We start from the raw sequence: 22,937 nt of genomic DNA, 5'->3' as shown, positions 1-22,937 counted from the left end.
GGTCAACCAGTCTCTCAAAAGTCTTCAATAAGAAAGAAGAGAGACAGATTTCAGCTTCGCAGGAATGATGTTTTCCCGTCCATGTGACTTGAAAGGCATGAAATAGTAAATTTGCCAGAGTAGTCGGCGCTTTTCCAGTATTTCACCGGAGGATGAGGAGTAGTCACCCATTCCAACACAAATAGGCTCACACGGGGTAGAATTTGCTGGGAAATGAGTGTCAAGGAGTAGTTTAAGCGATTGTTCCCCACTCATCGCTCAGTTGCCCTCTTCGCCATTTAAGTATCTCAATGGTATGGGGTTCCTTGCGAGGATTCGCCAAAATCGAGACGATTCATTACAACCTGCTACGATTTCGCAGAAATTTCTCCATCACTCACATTTGGACTTTCTTATCCCAGCCTTATAGAACCCGACCTTGTAAAGTGCCCAGTCGGAGTGTTTTCCACTCTTCCTGGCTTTGCTGAAAAGGCGCCTGCTCAACACCTGAGTTCCAATTCGTCCATTCTGAATACTTTAATATTCAATTTTCCCTCGAATCCAAAGGAGACGCCAAAGCCCTCTCAAAGTAATCTGTTCAACTAAATGGGCTCTAGGTACTCATTCTGTAAAACTAGGATTGCAGCATAACACATCTTGTAGTAGTTGTAATTTATCAGATGCAGAAGAAATGATAGAGAATATCCTGTGCATCGGCGCAGCATAAGAAAGGACCAGGATTCCGTTTCATTAGGTCGCTATTTCCGAAATGCAAAGGTGTACCATTTACGCTATACCTATTATACTGTCCGGATTTAATCTCGGCAGGTGTACAGACAAAAAGCTTGGTCACTTTCGCATCTTTACTAAACAAAATATTAACAAAAACAAAAAAAAAAAGCGGTGCTGCCTTAAAAATTATTATATTATTAAATCCCCATTGTGGAAACTTAAAGGTTTCGGTTTAGCTCTGTGGTTAGTTAGTTTGAAGCAGCTTATATGCTGAAAGAAATTTAATTTCAACTTTATATGGCACAAAGAAGCAGCTCAAATGCGCCAGAAAATTACCAATTTCACCAGGCCAGGAGTAATCTCAGTAGACTGAACTGTGTGTGTGTGCTGCATGTTATAATGGAGCATTAGCTTGCAACAGAAATGGGCGCTTACAAGCAAAATACACTCGCTTAAGCAAAAGAACACTCATGTATATACGTACATACATACGAACACAGACAAAGGCCAAAGAAACGAGTGAACTTATTCCCTGCAGTATTATTTGGAGAGAGTCTGGTAAAGCGCTAGTTCCGAACTACATATTTCAGACCTAAATATCTCTGAACTGTGGTGCAAAACGGCTGCAGAGCGGGACAGTTGAAACTTGCAAGTTGCAAAGTAGTGCACTGGGCGTCATTTGCCACCGCCAATAACATCGCCTTGTAAAACTGGACAGTTGAAAGCATTGCTTGGGTATTGAGCTAGAACTAGTACTGTTGGCAAAAGGTCTAGTTCTACGATAGTTCTGAGCTAATCAGATTTACGGCAGGGTTTTGATGAAAACAATCTCGCACACGCACACATTTACCCAAGCAATAGTGGCAGTTACTACAGCTAAGTAAGCGCCAGGGAGGAACATTTCGGTTGCGCTCACTTTGTACAACTGCATACATCCTGGGCATCCTTCGGCGGTTGCAAGTGCATGAGCAAAAGGTGTGCGGTATACGCGGTGCCAAGGGTACCACGGGTACCACGGGAGGTAAGTCGGCTATTTAGACAGTTTGCACCGCCTGAGGGCGTAGCCTAATCACGCGTCCAATTTAGTATTTACGGGTCATGAAAATCGAGCAAGCCGCCAAAGAGGGCCAACTGCAGCCAACCACAGTCGAAATGTGTTCGCATACATGTGTATGTATTAACTAAATTGGAGTGTGGACAAAGGCGAGCGAACCTTTCCTTAACCAGCTCGCAGGCCACCGACATTCAAAACGCATTGGCGCCCACATTAAATATTCCATGAATAAACTGCAGTTGGCGTAGAATATGCTTGACGGCTGACACGCGTCGCAGTGTTGAAATCAAAACCGCCACATCAGTCAAAAAATGCATACATACATACATAAGTAGTGGTGCTACGTTTTGCAACTTTTTCTTTTACTTTTAGCTTTCTCCTCTGCAATTACTGCGCTGCTGTGTGGCACGACAAGTAGTCCAACCCATTTCCTGCAGGCATTTTTTTTAGAATTTAGAAACCTAGAAGGATGCGTGCAGTGACGTGTACTCGTAGCAGTGTTGCATGCCACCAACGAGCAGTTGTTGTTACGATAAAAGCACGCGCTTACCTACTTGCTTGCATTTGGCTAAGTGTTTTTAACCCAGCTGTAAGTTGTTGCTTTTACGTTTGCAGTTGGGTCATGCTATGTTGTGTAACACTGAAAGTCGAGTATCGCTAGCAACCAAACCGACAAGGCATCTTGCAGTCGTGCCACACGTGTGGTATTTTCTTATGCTGGTGAGCGACATATACTTAGTTGGATATACTGATACTTTCATATATGTATATGTACATATGTATGCAGGTACCCAACTTGCAAAAGAATTCAACGCAAAACTCTATAATTTAACAAAGATTTTCAGAATCGTATAGCATGAATTAAGGGAGCAGATGGGTTTCAATCCCACGGCCAACAATTTTTATTTTTTAATTTTTTTATATTATTATACTTGCGTTTTTTTTTAATAAAAATTTAACTCTAAAAAATAAAATTAATAGTATGAAATAAAAGAAAGTAAAACAGAGTGTAATAAAATATTTAAATTAAATAAAAATAATAATAATTTTGGATATTGGTCGGAATAAGGATCGAACCTATCACCACCCGGCTAACACGGATGCCTAACTCACTTGATTTGTTTGGCTACCCACCAGCTAGGTGGGCTTGGTCAGTCTACTCATAGAAATCGCCCCTGATCCGCAATAATTTTGGGAACTAGATCGACGGCAGCTGATTCCCCAGATAATTTCGAATTAACGAGTTGATCCGTATCGACGCTGCCCTTTGTCTATGCTTTTAGTGAAGAACTCCGAGTTTATGGCAAAATCTTGTCGTATATCTGAGCATAATTTCAGGCGCACTCTACTAGAAGTGTTACATCTTCATCTAACTTGGCGCCTCAACTGTTTAGCGCGCAAATAATTTTGTCTTTTCCGGTAGCACTGTGTTTGAGGCCACATTGATGGAGTCTAATTAGTTGAGTCATAGGCTGTATTTGGAATACTTCCACAACGGTGACTGGTGCGAACTGCAGAATTAGAAGCCAATCGGACATATTCGACATGAGTATTCAAATAAACGCAAAGCGCAATTGGGTCGTCTAAGTTTGCCGCCCTTGATAATGTTTCTGAGCCATCAGACCATCGTCTATCAACGCAAGTTATTTTTGTGTGCAAAAGTCCTTTTCCAAAGTTATCGTTTTTTAATCTTTTGGTGAGAATTTCAATCAAGTTTGGCTTTCGTTACGTTAGTCTTTGTTCGAAAAGTTTGTTCTCATGGTTTTCTCCTCTGTTTACGCAATATACGTATGTATATGTATAGCCAACAGGTATAATAGCTTTATTTATAAGACCAAAGTTATAGATATTTCCCAACTCCAGCATTCACGCCAACAAGTCGCCAACTTTTGCTCATTGGGTACGCAAGTCTACAAGAATGCGCATGTATTTGTTTATGCATATGCGAGCGTTCACTTAAGCATGCACCTGTGCGCACGTCAGTTGTCAGTACGATTTAAGTCCACAGAATTGTGGCAAGCACCACAACTTTCGTTTCATTAGTACATTTTTCATATGACTCCCAGGCTGTAACCTCGTTTTGTTTGTAATTTTTGTTGTTATTTACTCACTCACATATACTTATATGTATATGTATATATGTTTGTTGGTTTATATTTGCGTATGCATGCAAATTGAAAGGAAAATGGCTTACCGCTAATGCCTGCCTCATCAAAGAGCGTTGCAAGGAGTTTGTTGTAAGCACGCAATTTTGCTAGTTGCAACTACATACTTTAGATTAAAAACATACTTATGTATATTTGTGCATTTATGTGTATTTAAAAGCAATGTTTCCACTCAGTTCATAGTAATTATTTTCAAATGAAAGTTGGCCTTATTAGGTAGTTTAAATATGTATGCGTTTACTGCAATTTACTTGAATTGGGCATTAAAAATGTTTAATTGTATTGAATTTAAAAATTTACTTGATTTACTATAATGGCTTTTAAAATGGTGCGCTCAATATAGTTTTCCTAATTTAAAGTCACATATTTCGATAATCCGGATTGTCCGGCGCAGTTGATCTGATCAAAATTGTACCCTGACTGGCGGCAGTATTGTGAATTAAGCAAGCCACGAGGTTTTAGATTCAAATCTAATGTAAATGCTAGCAAGAATTTTGAAAAACTTTGATTGTAATAATAGTTTCTGTGTGTGTGTGTTTTTTTTAATAAAATGAATTTCTAAAACGAATTAAATTAATTCAATTAAGTTGAAATAATTATGTGAAGTAGCATAAAAAATAAAATATATAAAATCAGAGAGGATAGAATCAGGGCCGGGTTTACTTAAAATTCCGCCCTGTACCCTGTGAAAAATGCCGCCCTCTTATCTGACACTTACATGAAATATTAAAAAAAAAGTGTATTCTATGTCACTGGCCTGACAACGCTGCAGCTATATGACGTGCAATACCGGGGCGCAAAAAACCTTCTGGACCACTTCACCATTATTTTGTTCCCATTTTCGGACATATTTTTATGGGAAAAAGTCAAGCTTTCATTTTATGATGCTTCAAATGAAATTAAAATTAACTCATTTGGGATAAAAACTCAAAAATTTTAGACAAATAGCCAGTTTCACGAAAGCAATTTAAGTGAAAAATTATTTTTTTATGGATACCACCGAGATTATCTGGCTTGGCGCCATTGTACTTTTAATGGCGCTATTTATGCAAATAAATCTATAAGACTTACCGCCCGATATATCTCAAACATATCAACGTTTGAAGGCTCGCAAGATGTTCTGAAACAGAAAAAATAGCAAACAAGTGATTTCAATACCAGCGCCAATTCTTACAAAGAGGAGCATGGAGATCTAACCATAGATGTCCGAAGCACACTCGAAATATCGAGGGAGTAGGAATGAGTGAATGAGAATGGCGACACCGGTATTGCATATGAAACCTTATGGTCGATCATCGCGACATCCAACTCCGACAAACCATACTCTTTTGATACCATTCGGCATACTAGGGAATACCTGGTGGTGTGCATGTATAAGTTGTTGAACGACAATAGAGTCTCAATATGGTGACAGCAGGCTTTCGTGAACCAATTTATTAGATCTTAACAGTATGGCTTCAGATATTGTAAATTCACTTTGACCAGATTTTCACAGCGCTGTAAATTGTGGAAAATAACCCAAATATCAATCCAATATAGTATGTGTATGTACATACATATATATTTATTTTAAATTTTGCCAATACCAAAATAAAAATAGATTAAGGGTTGTATAACCACAAACAGACGAAGAGTGTGGATATGAATTTACTACAATACATACATACATACATTCGTCCTGCTGACTTGCACGTCCATTGCCTACGACTACACATAATATATGTACATATATTTACATACCTGGCTATATAGATATATGCTTTTGAGATGTATACGTAAATGTGAGGCTTGTGAACTTTTGTCGTCGCCAGTTGTGTGTGCATTATTCAGAAGTTTCAATTGCATAAAGGGTGGTCTATATAGGTTTTTTTTTAATCAAATATTATTTTGACAGCCGTTTCCCGCTGGAAATCTTACTCGAAAAATTATGCTTTTTCACGAAGCGCCCGGAGGCTGTGTTAAAAAGTAACAATGCCGCATTTGAGGATTTGAAAAGCCACACAAGGTCTTCGAGAAGCCAAAGCATCCTCAGACAGCGACATTTAGGTTCATATTTTGGAGGGATAACATCATTGACCCATTTTACATTGAAAATGCTGCAGGAAAGGGCAGCAGTGAGGCATGATAAACGGTTTTTTTGTGGCTGAAAATTTAAGATATGGACTGGAAGAACCTTTGGTTTTACCAGGAGTCTCACCATGTCACACAGTCCATGCTACAATCGATCTTTTGGGTTCGATAAACGTGTCATCAGTCGTCTCGGCGATGTCCATTGGCCACCTCGGCGATTTGACGCCGTTAGATTTTTTTGTGGGGTGCTATGTAGGGCCGATGTTATGCGAACAATCCATTAACGATTCAGGACCTTAAGGTGAATGTCGAGTAAGCCATTCGTAAGATAGAGCCACAACCGCTTAAATTCGCTACTGCGAAACCAGCCAAGGCAACCACATGAATGAAATCGTGTTCGATAAATAATGGGGATGTTTGCTCTTTCGAAAAACAGAATTTTTGTTAAGTTTTTTCATTGTTAAAATGAACGCACTGTATGGAGCGCCCTGTGCATTTTCATTCATAGGTATGTATGTATTAATATAGGTCAGTGCACAAAAAAACAAATCTGAAATTGTAGAGTTGCATGACCACTTAACAGGATTGTTGCTTTGGCGTTTTAGCAGAGATTGACGTGTCCAAATTGAAAAGAAAAAAACAAAAGTGCTTAATGCGCAAGGGTCATAAATAAGAAACCAGTTTTCGTTATGATTACGAAAAGAGCTGAGATCGTATAAAATCCCCAGATGTTTTTTCGATATTACTGTTATCGATTTTATGAATATCGTTATCACCAGAATAGAAATGGAAAATAATAGACTCCAAAAATGTCAGTAGACTACACTTTTGAAAACCCAGATGTTTGAAAGATAAAGTGAAACAAAATAAACTTATAAAAATATATATACATATATTTTTTTATTTTTTTGTATATTTTGTAGTCGGCATCCGCACAACAACAACTCACCGCTAGCAACAGCAATTTACGCGCACGTCCTACCGCCGCTATAGCGCGTCCCCATTCGGCCGACTTTTTGGAATACGAAGCGCGCGCCGAATCAGCAGCAGCAGCAGCTGCAGCCTTAGGCTCTGGTAATCAAACAGCCGCAATAAAACCGGATGCATTGCGCGCACCACGCCCAAAATCATCGTTGGACATCAATCGCACACCAGATAGCTTCTACTACTCGGAGGCGAGCTACGCGGAGAAAATGCGCAAAAGTGCGCTCTATTTGCAGCATCCACAGTCTGGTGGCAACGCAGCGAGTGCACAGCCGCAGCAAGCTGGCGGATATCGCACCGCCAACGATTTCCTTAGCGGCGCAGGCAGCGGTATGCATACAATCGGCTATGAAAATCCCTACGAACGCGCCTTTAAGCGCGGCGAGCAGTTACACGACGGCCAAGGTGCCGCCAGCATGCCGCGCATGAGCCGCAGCAATACAACGACCACTATGAACACAAGCGGCTTGGCGCATCTGCGATCGCAATCACTGCATCCGCAATCGCAGGCGTTGCTCTCGCCACAGTCCCAGCAGCCACCTCCGCCGCAAAAGCCTGTCTATACGCCAACCATGTCGACGCAGCAGATCATCCAGCAAAGCGAGCAATTCTTGCGCTCGGCAAGTGCACGCCTGCCCAAGCGCAGCGGCGGTTTCGATGATGACTACAACAGCGCGGCGGCCACTTTATCGCCCCAGCAGCAGCAGCAACAGCAGCAGATGCAAGCATTGCAACAGCAAATGCAGTCACAAAATACACAACAACAACAGCAGCAACATCAGCCAACAGCACAGGACGGCGAACGCAAGCGTGAAGAGTCAATGAAACGTTTGCTAGAGTGGAAGCAGCGCATGTTGCAGTCACCGTTGACGCGCAAGGGCATGCAGCAAGGGGGCAATAATATGTCCGCCATGTCGAAGCTCGGCAGCAATCCGAATATACTGCTCGCCTCGACGACGGTGGCGAGCGGCGCGCATTATGCCGCCTCCAATGCAAGCGGCGGCGGCAACAGCAGCGGCAATGCGGGTGGTGGTGTTGCGGCAGCTTGCGCTGTTGGTGGGAGTGGCGGTGGCGTATCGGCGACTGTTGGTGGCGGTAGCTTAGTGGGTGGTAGCTTGGTCGGCGGAGTAGGCGGCATTCAACGCAGTCGCTCAGAGGTGCATGCGAACCTGGGCCCAGCTGGCTACAATAGTTACTCATCAGATGACGAAGGTATGTGGAAATTATTGATGTATTTACTATGTATTGCTTGGCTTATTTCTAATTGCTGCGGTCTTTTGTTGTTAAACATTGAATGTTTTAAAAGACATCGCAGCTGTGGTCTTCACGCAGGGTCTTTGGATAAAATACAGAGTAGTGCCACAGAATATATACATAAATGCAATTGAGTCAGTTCAGTGAGGAACGTTTGAGCAACCGTCCTAAGTCTTACTCTTTCTAGTCTGAGCTTTTGGCGTAGAGTCTGCTTAAAAGTATGCCAATCCTTGCAGCATACACACTCACAAACCAGTGTCCTTTACAGATCTTCTTTAGTTATTCTCTACAAAGCACTAGCTTAATGTGAGTCTTAGGTTTTACAGATGTGTGCTTCACCTCAGCTTAGTGTTTGAGTTGTACATGTCAGTAATTCTACAGCTGATTTCCTCAAGTGTGGCTATCATGTGCAATACGTGTGACACCGTTTTGCAGAGCCGCAACTCGCTAGTTCATTCATTGTCTCTTTCCCGTATTTGTCCCTTCGCTCAGGGACGCCGTGACTAATCACAACGGAGGCCAAGACTTTCCCACTGGTTGTGACCCTATCGAGTAAAAGGAGAGTGATTGAAGGTATTTTATGCGGAACCGAAAATAGCCGTTGAATGCTAAGATTTTAGTATTTAGAACAACGCAAAAAGGTAATATTTTTATTGTTATTTTTCTCGATCAGAAATAATCTTTATTTTGGATTTTTGTAATTTTTTTTCGATAATTTTTAACCTTGGCGTTTCAAATCTTTTATGATTTACAATTTTATTTCTATCAACGGTTATAATGGGTCGTATGAATAAAAACTAAGCAATTGCTTTTTCTTAAAATTTCATACCGTTTACTTCAATTTTGTTTGAATAAATCGAGTAAAATGTCTGATATTTAAGAAAAAGGAATTGCTTATTTTTTATTCATATGGCCCAATAAATCGAAAAAAATAACGGATAAATTTCGATCGGAAAAATTTTTCATTTTAACTTTTCAATACAAATTCCTATTCCTACACCATTCTTTGGATATTTTGTGCTGCTGTGTTTATGGTTGGGTAGCGCGTTTAAGTCAAATGCGAATCCATTTGCAATGGCTATGTGTCCTAATGGCTTTTTTTTTCAAGTGGTAACCCTGAAGATCCCAACCTGTTAGTGCTAGTAGCAGCTGTATTTGTAAAAAAAAAATATTTCACTACCCAACAGAACAAAACTTTTTAAAACTCTGTCAGGCAGGATCTCTTTGATTTAAAATCATGAATAGAGAATAATATTATTCAAATACCGGTTTCCTATTTACTTTGATTTTGACATTGTACGCTGCGTGAAGGTCATAAAGAATCGTTGGCAAAAGCCTTTGCATAAAAAATTACTTATTTATTTCCTTGTCTTAATTTAAAATCTATTACACCGTGCGACAAAAAGCAAAAAGATTCACAACACGCGAAAAAATCAATAGACATTTCTGTGGTCATATGGAATAATAGCTTAAGTCGGCAGGCCGGCCTTTGTATAAATGGGCCTTTTGCAAGGTACAATTGCAAGTAACGCATTGGGGTCAAGTCATTAAAGAACTCTTGGAAAATAAACGTAAAAGGAATAGTGTTGATGCTGGCAAGTCAATATTCTCATCTATGGTCATAAAAAAATTTTTTTGTGGTTCAAAGAATAAACGCAACGACGCTTTATACTAAAGCCAGCCTCCCGCATTAAGCTACTATCCCGTATAGCCACAGATATGTACAAACATTCGAAACTAGGGGCCAAATATAGTAAAACTGCATTTCTAGTTTTTCTCTGTGATGTCGCGCTTTTTTACAGAGGACTTTAAAATTTCAAGGACATGATTAATTAAAAAAAAAATATTAAAAATATAGAATAACAATATGGGAACCAAATCAAAGAGAAAACTCTGTAGAATGAAAAAAATAAATAAATTTTTGGGTAAACAAGAACGAATAGCCTTTTAAATATTTTTAAATTTTTTTAGCTGATAAAATTAAAAGAACGAATACTCGTGTGCTTATTCGTCTTTAATATGTAATTTTTTAAAAATTACTATTACAAATTTTTAAGAAAATTCAAGGATGAAATTTCAAAAAGACATTTTTAATACCTATTCGTCCTTGTGAAATAGTTTTTATTTATTTTTTTCTTTTTCAATTCCGCAGCAATTTTTCTTCATTTTTATAACCGTACTGTTATTCTACAATGCACTGAGTTTTTTTTTAACAATTTTTTTTAATGAATCACATCTTTGAAATTTTAAATTTCTTAAAAAAAGTATTCTGGCGTCAGAGAAAAAACTAACAACTCAATTATACTATACGGATCAGCTTGTTTCGCGAGTGTGTTGATCTTTTTTTGTGTGTGTAAAATTGACTTTCGCACGGTGTTATATAATTATTATGTTTCTATATAATATGTATGTTTTTTAATAAAAAGCCTTTCTAACCAAACAAACTCTCGGCTTCTATTCACCATTTATGCCCTACTTTATAAAGCTCTGCATCTGCCTTCCTTTTTTAAGTTCAATTTTATTTGCTTGCATCCCTTTCTCTCTTCCAACATCTTATCTTTCTCTCTGTCACTACCTTTTGCAACGTTCCTTTACAATTTAATTTTTTTTGCAGAGTAGTTACTAATAAATTCCTTGTAAAACTATTCTCCGGTAAGCTTTTGCTATTTGTTCATCTAAGCTGCTAACTGCATTAAAGTATGCATCTATGTGTGTATGCATTATAACTCCTTTAAATTTAGTTGCTTTATTTTATATAAGTATGTGTGTGTGTATGTATGTATGTATACTTGTAGTGCATAAATAGAACTTTGTGTACGCTTATAAATGCTTTACTACTTATTACAGAAACTTTTGCATGCAAGTGTATTTTTAACTGCGTACTTTTTTCGCACACCTCCCTGTAACGGTATCTGCCACTACGCATCTGTCACTTGAATTACGTTAGACTGCCACATTGCGTCATTGCTCTACTTTGCGGACATCTGCGCTACCTCCTCCACCATCGCAGATATCTGCCTGACTTTCGGCACACTTTTTTGCTCTGCACTTCTTCTTTTTCTTTTTTGGCTCGTAACTTTGCTGCGCTTTTGCCATAGCAATGCCCGATTATCTTCATTCCGCCTATTTGCTTATTTTAATAATTTTTTCTCGCGCATTGCTTGAAAATGTGATTTTTACTGCATTTCACTTTTTATGACTGTTGCCGTTATATATAGTTAGTAGGGAGCAACGATTATATTCTTGCCGTTGAGTCAGCTCAACGCTCAGGCTGACTACCGACCGACTTTCTTGTGCTCATTTTATTGCTATTGGCGCGCTTTTTTATCCATTGATGTGTGGTTCCATGTGCGTTTTATGAGATTTTTAGGTCGCGGGCAGCAAATAACTGGCACCTGTTGCCATCCTCTCCATCTTATGGATGAATGGAGGTTTAGTATTTAATGAAGGTTAGCCGTTTAAGCAGTAAGCTTATTTACAAGCGTTGCAGCATAACGGTGACGTCACCAACTTGCAGGCAGTATTGAAGGTTGCCTGAAACTTTGAATCTGAAGCAATAACTGAATTGTGCTGTAAATAATAAGCTCGGTGAACCCGTCTGAACATGACGCGCTGACGGATGAGCTTAAATTTGAGTGTGCTCGGGGAGAACATAGAAGACTAACGAATAATCTACTGGCTATTTTAAAAGGATTTGTGCCTTGAAAGAGAAACAAAATTGTTTATAAGAAGGAGGTTTTAAGTTTAACAACTAAGTAACTCGCTCGTCAAGCTGGGCTCTCATTCTCGCTGATAATTAGCCATGCTAAGAGCCCTCCGGACCTCTTTTATATATTAACAAGCTAAGCTCACAAAAAATTTCAATCGATCTGAAATATTATGGGTCTTTAGGTCATGAGCTCTATTGTGTGTAGATAAAAGGAAATTCCAAAAATAAAGTGAGCTCAGCTGAAGACATTTTTTTTACTTAGGAGTTCGCGAGGCAATAGAGCATGTAATATTTCGTTAGTTTTCCTCATTTTTATATCTTTAATGAGCATTAAATGCTATTATAACTTTGGTCCGATGTTTGTAAGTATCAGAATAAAAAGAGGTAGACCCATTAAAATGTATACGTATATGATCAGATCGTCGAGCTTAGTCGATTTAGATATATCCGTCAGTCGGCCTGTCGGCCTGTCCGTCGTTCTGTCTGTCCGTCTGTTTGTATGCGATCTAGTCTCTCAGTTTTCGAGATATCCGGATGAAATTTGGTAAGTGGGTGTATTTTTGTATTGTATTTATCATTTGTCAAAAACGCAAGAATCGGACCACTATAACATACAGCTCCCATACAACTGACTGTTCAGATAAAAGATTTTTCGTTAAACTCCTCCATTTATGCAGCTGGGAACATTTGCAATACTTGCACCTATTATCAACAGAATACTTATAGTGAAAATTACAAAGATCGGGTAACTATAACCTATAGCTCCCATACAACTGATTGTTCAGATATTGTGTTTTACTGTAAAACTCCTTTATTTGGACAGCTAAAACCGATAACTTTCCTAAGCTATTTAATAAATAATAATACAAATTCTACTGAGAAAATCGTCAAAATCTATGCTGCATAATCTGCTGCTTCATCTCTTATACCACTCATTGGTAAGATATAAATTTTTGCGATATATCTCCTTTATGTAGGAAGCTAAACCCATTAAATTGTGTTACCGGTTTACATACCGATCACACAGCAGTGAAAATCACTTAGATTGGTGCTATATAAGGTATATGTATATGTATTTCTTACCTCTGACCTCTGCTCTTACTCGTTTTTAATTAACTTTCATAACGTTTTCTGTTTATAGTCCATAAAAGACATTGAAAAAGAATTTTTAAAATTAAAGCTTTTTCATCTGCGCAATTGAAATTAATTTCAATTACCCATTTAATATTAATGAATGTGTCACTGCGAGCGCACACGGCGTATAAGTAACATACTTGAGTGGATGGCTGCTCGAGAAGCGGAGTAGTAAGACTCTTGTGGAAGCGATAGTCTTCACAGAAATTCGCATTTTCATAGTTGTTTGTTTACTTATCAAATTAGTAGAATTTACTATAGCTCATATTTGTATAAAGTTGTATTTGTAAACATTTTTTTGACTAAAGCCACGGTTGATTGATGTCGTTCTATAGCTTACTAACACTTTAATGAAGCCCACCACTTAACTAAAGCAATTAGATAAAAGTAGATATTGTTTTCATAAATATATGTATTATTTTCAACACTCTAAACCTTGATGAAATAGCAAAGTAGTTATAACCGGGTAAGGTAACCACAACAAGCACCTTTCTGCCGAGCCTGCATGCAGATTTTTTTACGCGAAAAAGTTTATATGAAACCATTTTACAAAACAATTACAACTACCGTATTATTTTTTATAGTGGAAAGTTAATAGTCTAAAGTTAGTTTGTAAAATTTTCGTTTCTACTTGTAAGTAAACATACAAAAATAATTTCCCTGAATTCTTTAAATAAAATAAATAAATAATAAAAATTAACTAATGCGCAGACTAAAAAAGTTACTACAAACTTTGACAATTTAGTTGCGAAAAAGCAGCACAGGCTATGCTGACGTTTTTATGTACATAAACGCTTCAAGGCATACAAGCTTACATATGCATTTATACATATTTACATACTTATGTACATATATTGTATATAAAGAGCACCCTCATTTCAGTAACTACATATATCTGTCGTTATGCCATTCCGAGCGGATGCGGAAGTAAAATAAATTCGCCTAATACATCCTACTTGTCGAGTTGTTGATTTGCAAAATTGTCTACAATTTCCGTTTGTTAGATGTAGTCTTGGGCTTTACTTCGTTCTGCTACCGAGCCCAAATAGGTGGCATTGCCAAAAGAAGTACTGAAAACTTATGCCCCATTTTCAGAAATTTGCTAATTTGGGAAAAAGCCTTGGCAACTAGTAAATGCCACTTAGAAATTGTTAGCAAAACGAGTAGCATTAAAAGGAAACCATTTTGCACTAACAGCTTATAAATTTGAGATAGAAAACAGTAGGAGAAAGTTAACATGTCGTTTTGTGGCGGTATCTGAGCATATGTTTAGGTGGGTGAGAGGACACCTATACATACATATATGTATGTTTACATAGCTGTGAGCTCGTATATCAGCCTCAACCAAATTGAGCAACGTGCACAGTTTTTGACTTAAGCTTACAAAGCGCACCGAAAAAATGTTGACTGACTAAGCACAACTGACCTTGAAGAGTTCAAGCTGACTATTTTTAAACTAAAAGTATAATTATATCTCCAGAACAATTTATTTCGTCGCTCGTAGGGAGTAGCAAATCTCAAATTACCACAGAAGACCCAGAAAGAAGTTTTGAAAAGTATTCCTACATTTTCAGTTGTTGACCAAAGTACAGGCTTGTAAAATATAGTATAATGGGCATCTAAGTTACCATCTGTCACGAAATCTACTGACCCTGTAAGTCATGACTAAACCAAGCTGGAAAACTACACCAAAGTTGTTTTTTATGATTTTTATGTCACTTGCCTAAGCCACTTTTAGAAAGAATAAAAATATTTTACGCAGAATTTATGATCCACTAGGTGGCGCCTGCGTCGAAGTATGGGTAGAGATTATATTCCTGGTAGAGACCATTGCTTAAAAATTCGGCTTTGAATACATTTCCAAAGTGTATATAAAAATTTTAGTAACTTATTTATTTTCGCACAGGAATCCTCAAAGAGAGTATATTATAATTTCTTTACAAAAAGATAAATTTATCGTATTTGCAAACATATTTTAGTCCATAAAAAAAAGTGGAATCAAATCTTTTCCACCGATTCCCATCATACTTATAGATAGGCACATACGTACAGACATTTATTTTCCGGAAACACATAATTCCTTGTACGGTTATACAAGCGCAATAAATTTCACCGAAGCGTCATATGTTCCGACACCGAATATTGGACTAACATAAACACTTGCCAATGTAAGGACATGTGGACATGGACAAGAGTATATATGGATTTTAGCAACGGCAATGACATGCATGCATATATATATGTAAATATGTATCTCTGCATATTGGGTTATCAGCTAGCACAGATTGAGTTTGGCGAAGCCGTTACAAGCGATGGCTCGAGGTGATTGTTTGCTGTGGCAAAGTAGCCATATTGGAGCTTAAAATATTCGCATGCCAATGTGCCTAAAGATATGCATACATACATATGTATGCACTAGTATGTATAAGTATGTTTGTATGCTGATTGTTACATCGCGTGCTTTGCCATTGCCAGCCGCTTGCAGTGTGACGAATTATATGTATGTCTATTAGGGTGGGTACATTTTTTTTAACTATGCGCGTATAGCATAGAAGGATTCTACGTGTAAGCAAATTTTCCGAAGAAACCATGGGTCTTAAATCAATTTGCAGTTTACCAAATTGCGAAAATCGGTTGCGAAAGAAATGTGAAAGTTTTCACTTTTGTCACGCTCTCTTGTGGCAGCTTTAAGAAAAAGATAAGTGCAGAAATGGATTCCTCATACCAAAAAAACCCTTATAGATTGCTTTTATAAAAAATGTCAGCACTTTTTTACGACACTACATCAAAATAATAAAAAATACTATTTTCGCAATTTGGCAAACTCCAAATGGATTTTAGACCCATGATTTCTTCGCAAGATTTTCTTAGAATTACACGTAGAACTCTTCGAAAAAATATCTCATACACATTGACCCGACCTAATGTCCATACCTACATACCCACATACGTACACACTATGTAGCTCTCCAGCTCGAGGCAGGATATCATCCACTTAGCATATTGCACTACATGCATTTGTGTTGCGTTTTTATTTACTTGCTACTCCGTTTGCCGATTTTCCGTTGTTTTTTGTTTAAAATTTTGTATAGCATGTTATTCGTATTTAATTTATAGGCTTGTACCGCCCGTTGTCGCTGCGTCTGGCTTAAACTTTTTTCTGTTGTATTTTATTCTTAAATATGCCAGTTACTACGCGTATGTTTGTAAATGTGTTTGCACATAAATTTAGGTTAATATAAAATTTTTCCACACACATACACACACACACACACACACGCGTATGTATTTGCATTGTGAATTTAAAGCACAAATACGGCTAGTTGGTCAGGTCTGCGCGTTGCTCGTTGCATACTCTCTGGGGTCCTTCGCCACTGGGTCGCCTTTAGTGAGCTTATTTTTTATTTATTTTTTATTTATTTATCTCTTTTGTGGTTGGTGGTGCCTTTCATATACATATATCTATTTACATACATACATATATGTGGTATATATACTAGCCTGTGTGAGACAGGTCTTGTAGTGGCCCTTCCCTGTGAAACAGGCGATTTTTTCGAATTTAAACTGTTCAAGTTGGGCTGCTGGGATTTAATTTAGCGTAGTTAATTATCTGTAGCTTCGTAACTGTTTTCTTTAACAAAAACAATTATATATTAAATAAGTGGTTGAGATACACATACATGCATACTCATAGAAGCAACTCCAATATGAGCGTGTAAATATATCAGCGATTTTATTTTATGTTCTTAATTGTTCTTTAGCTGGTGTCTATCGTTTACTTTTTATTTTTTTTTTTATTTTTACCTTCAGTTTATTCTCTATTCGATATTATGTTCTTTTCTTTCTTTTATAAGTGGGTTAATTGGTGCACTTAAAGTTGCTAACTGTTACTCTCTATTGGCTTTAAATCCTTTTTTCACTTTCAACTAAACCAAGAATCAAATCAAATTTATTCACCAAATAAATTTAAAAATTAAAAAACTTCGCACTAAATTCATTATTTGCAAAATATTTTCAGTACCCATTGTTGAATTTTGTTTAATAAAGAATTCGTTTTTTGTTTCTTTTTTCCACGTTTTTTGTTCGTTGTTTTTTGGTTTTTCGTGTAAAAACTTTTTGTTTGATTTTTGTTTTGAAATTTGTAATTTTTGTACAAAAAAAAAACATTCACCAAAACACCATAAAATGTGTATACTGTACAAAAATTCGAACTCGAAGAATGCCCAAAACCCCTGTCTGATGGAGACAACACAAACGGCAGGCCGGCAGGAAGGTCCACCACCACTACCACCACCATCACAACCACAAGTACTATTACTACCTCTACTACTACTACCACTACCACTACTTTAAGTACCACTACAAATGCCAGCACTGCTGCCAGTGCTGTTAGCCACCAAACCGCCACAACAAAAACAAATGTTTCTGCATTTGTTGGCCAAACAATCGAGGCTAGTAATAAATGCAACATAGCAACAAAGTCAACAATTGCATTTTCTGAAACAAATACACACACTACTGTACCCACACCCATACATACGAACTCACTGTTACGCCCTACAAAGACTGCCAAAGCGTTGGCCGGGCAATTGACACCGCAACGAAGTGACACGACCGACGCACAAAAAGCGACAGCGACAGCGACAGAGACAGCGACAGCGACAGCGGCGTGCGAGAGCAACAAACCTAATAATATTGCCGCCCCAACCGCAACAACGACAACATCAACAGCATCTACAAAAGCGCATACTGGCTCAGTAGCACTCAAACCTATACTCAAATGCACTGATAGCAGCACTAAGACGACCGACACGGCGCATGAGCAACAAGCAATTACTATGTCGCCAGTGCAACGCGCCAAATTGCAACTGAATATGGCGGCACTTAAGGACAAAGCACCGACGACGATGCGAGACGCAACAATGGCTGATATGCCTGATGAAGTGCCCATACTTCCGAAGAAGCCGGCGCCGAAATCACCGCAAATTACCACTTACACACCCGTCTACACGACAAAGACGCTCACAGCGTCACCGCCGAAGACATATGAAAATGTGGAATTTATTGCCAGCCGAGTAGTCGAGGATGTTCCGGCAGATACCGAAGTGGCAAGTAATACATCAGCCATCGATGTGGAGGAAACCGTCGGCGTTAAAGATAATTACACTGGTAATGATGCGACTCAGATGACAGGCGATGCAAAGCTGCCGCTTCTCGTCACCCCTGTGACCAAAGCAGCGCCACCGAAGAGCATAAATGAGCAGGAGACACCAATGTTGGCGCAATTACGTGTTTATCAAAGAATACAAGAGGCTAATTTAAATGCGGAGAAGCCGAAAACAGAAGAAGTAAGTGAAGAGGTAGGGGCGGAAGAAATTGAGAGATCTCAGGTAACTCGAGCCAGCGCCGCGGATGTTATTGCTCATGAGGCCAAAGATGAAGCTGAAGATGATGACGATACGCCTGGTGAGGAATACACTGACGACGATCTCGATGAAGCTTTGGCAGAGGAGGTCGATGAGGCAGAAGCTGGAAATGAATTGGCTGCCAATGAAAAACAGATGACGCAAAGCCGAGATGAACTAACAGCAAAAACCGAAGCTCCTGCTCAAGAAACGCATGAATCGAAAAAACCAGCGGCACCGGAGTTGAAACCGATTGTCACAGACGAACCCCGCACTCCATTTATCCCCGCGCTGATGTTCGATGAAAGCCACTACCTGCCCATGACGCCGAAGAAAAGCGATTTGGCGCAAAGCGGAAATTTTACACTCATCAGCACGCATGACTCCACTGCGGCGGATGAGAGCCCCTATGTGGAAATGTGCAAAAATCTTATAGACGAAGACTCCAAATCTAACTATGAAATTATGTGCATAAACCCTCATGCTGGGCCAGCATTAACAAGCGCTGCAAAGCTTAAACAGTCAGTAGAACAATCCGAGCCTGTCTATATGGAATTGTGTGGTGCCAACAGCGGCATTGTCGAAGACATAAGCTGCTCAGCCGCACCACAGGTCAACCCCAACCCAGAGCCCCCGGCCCAACCATTAACCGCCGATGAGCTGCATAGCTCCTCTGGTAAATCCACGTTGAAAAAGAGTAAAAAATCCGCCGATACACTAAAGAAGAAAGCGAAAAAGTCGACCACCGAACGCTCGCAATGCAAGCGCAAAGATCTGCCGGACATACTCAAGCAATCACAAGGCACAATGACGCACGTGTCTGATAGCTCCGATGCCGACGATGAGTCGACTAAGCACAGTGATCTCAAGAAAATGCGCTCGCGTACGCGCTTCAGCTTATCGGACACCTTCCGACCAGCTTCCTACTATCTGGGGGCATCCACGCCACTTGCTGATTGCGCAGAGAGTTCGGATAGCGAGATTGTATCGCCACCACCCATACCAGCCTCACCGCCGCCCATGGAAACCTTGAAAACAGAGGAGATATTCTCTTCCGAACACTACGATACGGTGAAAAGACGCGACAGCAGCAGCGGAAGCGCCACGAAAATCAACATCTCGTACGAACAAATACCAAAGCTGCATGCAAGCAACACTTCGCTGAATAGACAAAAGGCAGAAACAACTTTGAAGAGTAGTCGCTTGTCACTGCCCGATCAGTTCTCGAAGCACCGCAGCTCCGGCCATTTTAAAACGCCACACGCAAGTGTCCTTCTTAAGCATCACGAGCGCACCCTCTCCGACTCGAACTACAGCTTCCAAACTGACAACAGTTCGAACAACTCCTCCGACTTCGATTTCTATAATAAACTCAAGCAGAACTCACCATCGTACGTTGCCACGCCAGGTCGCTATCAATCCAACAGCTCCCTGCCGCAAAAGTTCGTACTAAATGCCACAACGCCCGCTGGTGATAGCAGCGAAACCGATTCGGCAGTGGAGTTCCGACACCGCCAAGGATCGGACTCCGAACTGGAACGACAAAGATCACGCCGCCCACTTTCAGAAGAGTCCATTAGTGAGATTGAATCATTGCGGGAAAAATTCGAGGAAACTTTAACTCACGATTTGGATACCTACCTGAGCCATTTGCAGTCGAACGACTTATACCTCTATCAGAACACATTACTGGACGCGCCGCTTCGTATGGGCTCAACAGATTTGCTAACGAAGCTCATAAAACCGCCAGAGACATTCCGCAACAAGGACGACGAGCATTTTTATGGTAACATTCGCTTTGTTTCCTCCACAGATTCGTTGCAGCGATTGGGCGGCGATAATCGTGAGAACTCCGGAACAGTTGCGGGTGCAAGCTGCCAAACGCCCACTTCCAGCGGTCATGACCACGATAACTCGAAATACTACACGCCCTTGCACAGCCGGAACAACAGCAACATCTCCGACAAATCAGCGCCCTACTACTACTCCGAATTGAACAGTAGCCGCGAGTTGCTCGCTACACCCACAGCACCACTGAACAATCAGCGCGATGTGCACGCTCATGGCTCGAATATAGCGCACATTCACAATCCCATCGAAGGACATGCCATTTCTAATATAAATGTGGACTTGCTAGCCGACAAGGATCGGGCAATCGACAGCAAAAATTTGTACAAAATGAAGACGAACATCGAAAAATTGAGCTACCGCTCCGGCAAAATATTGAATGCCGGGGACATTATGCAACCCAGCACATCGGCTGCTGCCGCCTTCGTCTCATCCACATCAGCGGGCGTCTACGATTATCAACGGCGGCATGCGCATGCCACCAAATTGAGTAATTTCCAACAGACTAACCTACTTCATACGCACACTGAACTTACGCCATCCATTTCCATGTCGCCAGCCATGAATCGCACGCCCATAGCGTCATCACAAACGCATTCCCCCTATCCTACATACAGCGCTGCCATTGGTGTTCACGTCGCCGGCGGCGGTGCCATGAAAGTCACAAATATGCAACAACAGCAGCTTAGTCGTAGTAATATTGTCGGTGTAGTGGCTCATCCGCGCCATGTTATTGCCGGTGAAGGTAGCGATATAGACATGGTGGCGTCACTTGACAGCCAACCGCCCACTAACACTAACCTGATAGCGGCACAAGCCGCCGAGCGCACGCACACAAATAACGCAACAAAATTCTCAGTTCCAGGTGCAACAGTAACCGGTGAACTGCTGTGGGAGGAAGACACGCTGTGGCGCGAAAGTTTGCGACGCGTTTCCCAACGCCATGCGCGCTCACTTGACGACCTCGATCGCATTGCGGCCAGCCCGACAGCGTTGATGAGACGCGAACTGCATGCGGCAGATCGAACGACTAGCAAAACAAAGATCACGCGTGACGTTACCTACGTCAATGACAATGTATCACATCAGATGCGCGCCGCTTACAAACCGCGGTTGAGTGAGCCGCTCAGCCGCCCTGGGGCAAGGGGACTGGGCGACATGCCAACGCATGCGGATGAGGACGATCGCCTCAATGAAAATGACGTGTACGTGCAGCTGTTAGAGGATCACACACCAAGTGATGATCACAACTCGGATGTGTACGAGGTGCTGCGCGCCGACAGTGGTTCCAATCTGTCGCACAAATCGGCAGAGATCGACCGCGAAACGATACGCCAATGGGACTCGATGTCCAGCGGCTTGATGAAGCATTCGGGCAGTAATAGCAACTCGGAGAATGACAACCCATGTGGCAGTGAGAGTCTGACGAGTGTTGGCAGCACGGTGCGCGCCATTATGGAGCAACTGAATGTAAGCTGCGACGACAGCGACAATGTTGCGCATACGCCCAGTGCTACCGATATCGAGTAGAGTGCCAATTTATCAAATAGACACCACACAAAAAAAACAAATGTACAAATTTTGCAAACAATAGCTTAACTTTAGTGTGTAGAAAAGGTCAAATGCCGACTGTCAGCCGAAATGACAGCGAACAAAAAAAATCATTCTTCATTGTAAACCACCTGTTTTATGCGGGCAACAGTTGCACAGTCATACACCGAATATAATGTAGGAAATCTGTTGGCGGCGGCGGCTTTCAGCGGTTCTATTGTTTACCTGGTTTGTCTGCTAATTGCATTTACATGTATGCGAAACAAATAAGACCAGCATCAACAGTGGCTGAACAACGCAGACGATTGTGTAAATTTTGAATGCAAAACCTTAACTATTCGCGCACCGAATTTTACCGAATTTAACCAAGGGCGATATTACACTTTTGTTGTTGATTTCCCAGCGCGGTGCAAATAACTTTGAAAACAAACCAACGCAGAGTGCTAAAACGACACACAACGGACACACACACACACACACATACAAATTGTGGAAACCCAAACAAATATGAGTTTGTATGTGCACCTGTCTAAATTTATTGAATTTGCACAATCAATTGAAAACAACTACAAACAAATGCACATACTTTTATACCAGACACGTAAATAAGGACACACAGGCACACTTACATACATACATGCATACATACATACATACAGACAGCTACTGAAAGCATAGACAGACTGACGCGGCGCGGCGCCACAGACACAGAGCAACAGCCGCACACTGCACGAACACTTTGAGAAATAAAAATATTTTGTTGCCTGCAATTTGCAATTACATATTGTTATTACTTTGTTGACTGTTGATTGTTGTTGTTATGGTTGTATGAACAGTTTTATTTTGTAATGGTAACAAATATGCGATAATACATAAATGCAAAAATGTTATAAGAAAACGGTAAGCAACTTTATTTTTCTATTTTACTACAAATATTTTCTCCTTCCTCTACTTCACTGTTTTCCATTGTAAATTTTAATCCTTCAAAGCGCTTTGTTCTTTTCGCTAAAGAATTTAACTATTAAATAATCGTAAATATTATCTTCCATATT

At 40.2% G+C, this 22,937-nt stretch overlaps 1 protein-coding gene across 5 annotated transcripts in view; it reads left to right on the top strand.

The window, feature by feature from the left end:
- The window catches only part of LOC118736905 (endochitinase-like), a 203,868-nt gene that overhangs the window by 132,921 nt on the left and 48,010 nt on the right, over positions 1–22,937 (top strand). For 4 of the 5 annotated variants that reach the window (XM_036467035.1, XM_036467031.1, XM_036467032.1 and 1 more), the window contains exon 2: positions 6,924–8,196. In XM_036467035.1, coding sequence (XP_036322928.1) covers positions 6,924–8,196 — 1,273 coding nt within the window. Of the gene's footprint in view, positions 1–6,923; positions 8,197–17,299; positions 21,845–22,937 lie in introns of all 5 variants that reach the window. The other variant, XM_036467034.1, reaches the window with a different exon arrangement.

The sequence above is a fragment of the Rhagoletis pomonella genome, unplaced genomic scaffold (genome assembly GCF_013731165.1).
Source record: "Rhagoletis pomonella isolate Grant_MI unplaced genomic scaffold, Rhpom_1.0 Rhpom_scaffold_00004, whole genome shotgun sequence".
In the NCBI taxonomy this organism is placed as follows: domain Eukaryota; kingdom Metazoa; phylum Arthropoda; class Insecta; order Diptera; family Tephritidae; genus Rhagoletis; species Rhagoletis pomonella.
The sequence above is the reverse complement of the archived record's forward strand: the minus strand, read 5'-3'. Positions and strand labels throughout refer to the sequence as shown.